The following is a 5,221-nucleotide window of genomic DNA, read 5'->3' on the forward strand; positions in this document are numbered from 1 at the left end:
GCCTTTGACACTGTTTCCCACAGCATTCTCCTAGAGAAGCTGGCGGCTCACGGCTTAGACCGGTGTACTCTGCGCTGGGTCAAAAACTGGCTGGACGGCCGGGCCCAGAGAGTTGTGGTGAATGGATTTCAATCCAGTTGGCAGCCGGTCATGAGCGGTGTTCCCCAGGGCTCAGTTTTGGGGCTGGTCTTGTTCAAATATCTTTATCAACAGTCTGGATAGGGGATTGAGTGCACCCTCGGTAAGTTTTCAGACAACACCAAGTTGGGCGGGAGTGTGGATCTGCTTGAGGTTAGGAAGGCTCTGCAGAGGGACCTGGACAGGCTGGGTCGATGGGCCGAGGCCAACTGTATGAGATTCAACAAGGCCAAGTGCCGGGTCCTGCATTTGGGTCACAACAACCCCATGCAGCGGTACAGGCTTGGGGAAGAGTGGCTGGAAAGCTGCCCAGCAGAAAAGGACCTGGGGGTGTTGGTCGACAGCCAGTTGAATATGAGCCGGCAGTGTGCCCAGGTGGCCAAGAAGGCCAATGGCATCCTGGCCTGTATCAGAAATAGTGTGGCCAGCAGGAGGAGGGATGTGATCGTGCCCCTGTACTCGGCACTGGTGAGGCCGCACCTTGAATACTGTGTTCAGTTTTGGGCCCCTCACTACAAGAAGGACGTCGAGGTGCTGGAGCGTGTCCAGAGAAGGGCAACAAGGCTGGTGAGGGGTCTGGAGAACAAGTCTTATGAGAAGCGGCTGAGAGAACTGGGGTTGTTTAGCCTGGAGAAAAGGAGGCTGAGGGGAGACCTCATCGCTCTCTACAACTACCTGAAAGGAGGTTGTAGCGAGGTGGGTGTCGGTCTCTTCTTCCAAGTAACAAGCGATAGGACAAGACAAAACAGCCTTAAGTTGTGCCAGGGGAGGCTTAGATTGGATATTAGGAAACAATTCTTCACCGAAAGGGTTGTCAAGTATTGGAACAGGCTGCCCAGGGAAGTGGTTGAGTCCTCATCCCTGGAGGTATTTAAAAAACGTTTAGATGTGGAGCTTAGGGACATGGTTTAGTGGTGGACTTGGCAGTGCTAGGTTAATGGCTAGTGCTATGTTGGGCTTGGTATCTTAAAGGTCTTTTCCATCCTAAACGATTCTATGATTCTATGGGATCTGGTGCATCGTTCTGAAAAAGAGCATTCGTAAAAAAGGCAGTCACAAGATGTGCAAAGTATAAAGCTGCAAAATTAAACTCGTGCAACTTTAACTTTGCCTCTCAAGCACTCCTGCCCTCCTCCCGTATGCACGCTGTCTAAGCAGCTAGTCTGCTTCAAGATCGTACTTTTATTTTTAGGAGAACCAGCAGTGAAACTCCAGTTGATTTCACACAATACATGATCACTGGAAATTCCTTTTCATCTTCTGTCCACTTTGTGACCAGTAATTTCCAGTCTCCTGAATTATGTAATGGTACTAGGGTTTAAAGGTTTTTCACTCAGCTGGGTCTTTTTTATGAAAGACCCCTTTTCCGCCCCTGCACTTACTTCCTGTAAGTCACCCATCTTCTCAACACAGATGGTTTCACAGCAGACAGTGAGTGAAATGGTCGTATCCTCTGAGTTTGATAGGTAATTTTTTTTTGCCTGCTTTCCCTCACTCATCCGTCTACCCACTCACATTCCCTTTTTTCCCTGAAAACTCACAGCATATTCTCTTCCATAATTCATTATCTCAAGATGTACTTGAGCATCTGTTTATTTTTTTATCATTTTTATGCTTTCTTGATAGATTTATCAATATTTTAGCAGTTGGTTCTTTTCATGTGTACTGCTCTCTTTCTCATTCACACAGCTGTATGCTTCCAGTGCGGGCTTCATACCCAGGGCAATACTGTCAGCTGTCAACAACCACCCATAGTTGGATTATCTGAGTTGTGAAGTTTTCACGCCTCAGATGCCGAGGCAGCTTGGGTTTAGCAGTGTTACTAGGTGAGGTACATGGCTGCGCTGCTTTCAGGGCCAGCTCAGCTCTGGAAATAGCTCTGGTACTCTACAAAATCTCATCTACTCCCTCGAGCTGTATGCCTACCTTCCTGGGACAGAAAGTGGTGCAGCAGGACCATCCCAATCAGTCTGCACTGAGTCAACACCGGTTTTTAGAGGTGTAACCTCAGGCTGGGTCTGACTCTGTGCCTAACCCCCCCCAGTCTGCCTCCTTGAGCACAGGGAGGGCAGCGCTCACCCTGTGGGGGGCTTGCTGGCCACGTGAGGTCTAAGCTGGAGATGACTCCCACCGCAGCATGTTGCACAGCACCCTGCGCTAGCTAGGGCTGGGGGCCTTACCGGTGCTTCGTTGGATGCAGAACAACCTGAGCTCCTTTTCCCAGTTTTTGAATCCTGCATGAAAAAGTAAGTCCCACCAGACTCTCTCGCTCTTCCTCCTCACCAGTACTGTCCTGCCTCACACGTGCCCCCCCCAGAACAGCCCGCTGACACAGTGAAACTCTGAAAACGCTCAAGCTAGGTGTTGGCGGGGGAGGACATTTGGGAGCACAGGAGGCAGAGCCTGAGCGGAACAAAGGGGAAATGACATTGAGCTTGTTGTACTGGGTGTTAAGAAGCCCACCAACCTTCAATGTTTTCACATACATCTTCATAAAAATATCTTGATTAGGTCAAACCCAAGCCATTAAGCACCAGGACATAAGAAAACGAGCCATGGTGCAGGCCACAGAGCACACACTCAGATCCTCTCTGAATAACACACCTCTCAGTGGTAACAGGGGTTCAGCTGGCACACAGGCCAAAGCGGTTGCACCCAGCTTGACTGACCGACCCAGCAGTTGGAGGGTGAACTGAACTTCTACATACCTCACATCAGGAACAAAACCCTATTTTCTTGCTGTTTAGATGGGTAATGGCTTTTCTCCATCAAAATGTTTCTTTCGGAGGTTTTTTGTATCATCCATCAAGAAGCCTTAGTCTATAAAGGGAACTAACAGTCTCTTGGGAATAACTTGTGACTCTATCCTCTTGCAGCTCAAATGTTCTTCTCCAGATGTTTCCCAAACTGCAGTCCACACAGACCTCATGGTGGTCAAATATCTGATGTTTTTGTGACTTTTCCTCTGCCCATATAAAAATAACTGTGACATGTTAATGTTCTTCTTGGGTACGGCTACATACATGCCTGGAGTGTGCAGCCGGCAGATGGCCCTTCCTCAACCTAAAGTGCCTTCTTTCTTTTTCAGGTGTGTGAGAAAGAGAAATTGCTCTCAGAAAGGAACCAGTTGAAAGCAAGCATGGGAGAATTGTTAGACAACTTCTCGTGTCTTTCCCAAGAAGTGTGTAGAGACATGCAGAGCCCGGAACAGATCCAAGCTCTCCACCGATACTGCCCCGTTCTCAGACCCATGGATCTACAGCCAGCCACCACCATCAGCCCCTCCCCAGCTGGCGTGGAGCAGAGCCTGGTGACCTCCCAGTGCGTTGGGGAAAGCATGCAGTGCTGCTCGGAGCAAGGCTCGGTGCAACTGGGAGCGCCCTGGCTGCCCAACAACATCTCAGAAAATTGTTCGGCCGGCGGGGGGTTGGATGGAGCCGACACAGGTACTTACCCTGAGAGAGAGCTTCCGCCAGAGCAGAGCAGCCAAACGGTCACGGTAGACTTCTGTCAGGAAATGACTGATAAATGTACAACAGATGAACAACCTAGAAAAGATTACACCTAGTGACTTGTAACCTTAACGTTACACCTGGTCAGGTGTTCTTCAGTCAGCCAGTGGCAGTGTTCATTTGTTGTCTAGAAGAACGTATTTGGTGCACACTACAGTGGTCTTAGCAGCAATACTGTTTTTAAGTATTCCCTCCTCTCTACAAGCAGGAGTTCTCTTCACAATGGTGCTATCCCTTGCTCAGGCAGGGAACGAAGCAGTGGCAACACTGTCTGTTTTTGTATGTTGATTTCAATCTTAACAGGGATGGACATAACACCTCTGAGGACCCAACCGCAGCTTTTTTCTCAGTGGCCCATGTCACAAAACCCTAACTCAGGAATTTCCTCTGAATGTTCAATTTTTCATTGAAGACAGCTTCTTTACACATCAAAGTTTTATAGCTAAACTGTACATATTATATATAATATATATAAAATATATATATCCATATGCAAAAGTCCCTGCATGCCTCAATTTTTCTCATCCTACAAACTGGAAGCTTTCATTTCTATTGTATAAACAGGTTCCAACATTCCTTTTTGTCTTCGATGCTAGAACTAGTTTGGTAACTTGTTACACGATAATTTTTTTTCTTGGTTCGCAGTTCAGCAATATCATTCGATTTGTACTTATTTATAAAATTTTAATGTTGGAAACTTATTTGAGATTTTATTATAGACAATTTTTTTGGCACAGCCATTTCGTGCCACTTGAGCAATGTGGAGTTATTTTATTTTCTTGCAGATACTGTACAGTAATGGTCAACTTTGCCACTTGCACTGAGTTTCTGGTCAAACCTCTTTTCATAAATGAAGTCGTGACTTCAGTATAACTTGAGTATATGGTTTTCTTTGCTTTATGGCTTAAAGAAAATAGAAAAGTTTTAGCTAATAGACAAACACTCAGGAGCTCATTATGTAGTAAAAACGGTCTTGCCAAATACTGAATTCACTATACAATTTGTAAAGAGAATCTGCTTGAATTATTTTTATATTCAGACTTTTTTCTGTTTCACAAACCAAGTTTAAGTGCTGTTAATGATGCTTTTGGATTCTTATAGGGGAAAGTATATTTCACACTTTAGAGAAAAAAGTATTTGACAACTGGATCAGTTCATCATCCGTTCCACGAAGTAAAGCAAACGGAGATCACATCAATACACTTGGGGGGGGCTTTTTCTCCAGCCCCGCTCTGCATCCTTTACTCATGGAAGCAACTGCTGCTCCGGCTAGTCCCCAGAGCCTCACCTCAGCTGTCCTCAGACGTTAACCTGTTCTCCTCACCAGACCCAAGTTGCAGAGGTGGGTCTGGTGAAGTCAGTGATCCTGCCTGGGTAGGCGGAGTTGCAGGATCAGACCCCTAGTTGCTGATTTCGGTTTCCTTACAGAAGTCAAGTTAGCACTGTATCCTCTAAGAGCAAAACATACATCTGCCAACACCCGATTTGGTCGCTTACCCATCAAATTCTTGTGTTCCAGGATCCTCTCGTCTTGCAGCATTGCCCTCAGCACAAACTGCAGCTAAGAGAGC

General features: G+C 46.6%; 1 protein-coding gene across 1 annotated transcript in view; it reads left to right on the forward strand.

Annotated features, from left to right (window-relative positions):
- BACH2 (BTB domain and CNC homolog 2) overlaps nt 1-4,154 on the forward strand; it is a 151,581-nt gene extending 147,427 nt beyond the window's left edge. Inside the window, exon 7 of the mRNA XM_009281932.2 lies at nt 3,227-4,154. Coding sequence (XP_009280207.1) covers nt 3,227-3,706 — 480 coding nt within the window. The 3' untranslated portion in view covers nt 3,707-4,154. The remainder of the gene's footprint in view (nt 1-3,226) is intronic.
- Nucleotides 4,155-5,221: the final 1,067 nt, after the last annotated feature.

Source organism: Aptenodytes forsteri, unplaced genomic scaffold, assembly GCF_000699145.1.
Source record: "Aptenodytes forsteri isolate BGI_AS27 unplaced genomic scaffold, ASM69914v1 Scaffold20, whole genome shotgun sequence".
Lineage (NCBI taxonomy): Eukaryota > Metazoa > Chordata > Aves > Sphenisciformes > Spheniscidae > Aptenodytes > Aptenodytes forsteri.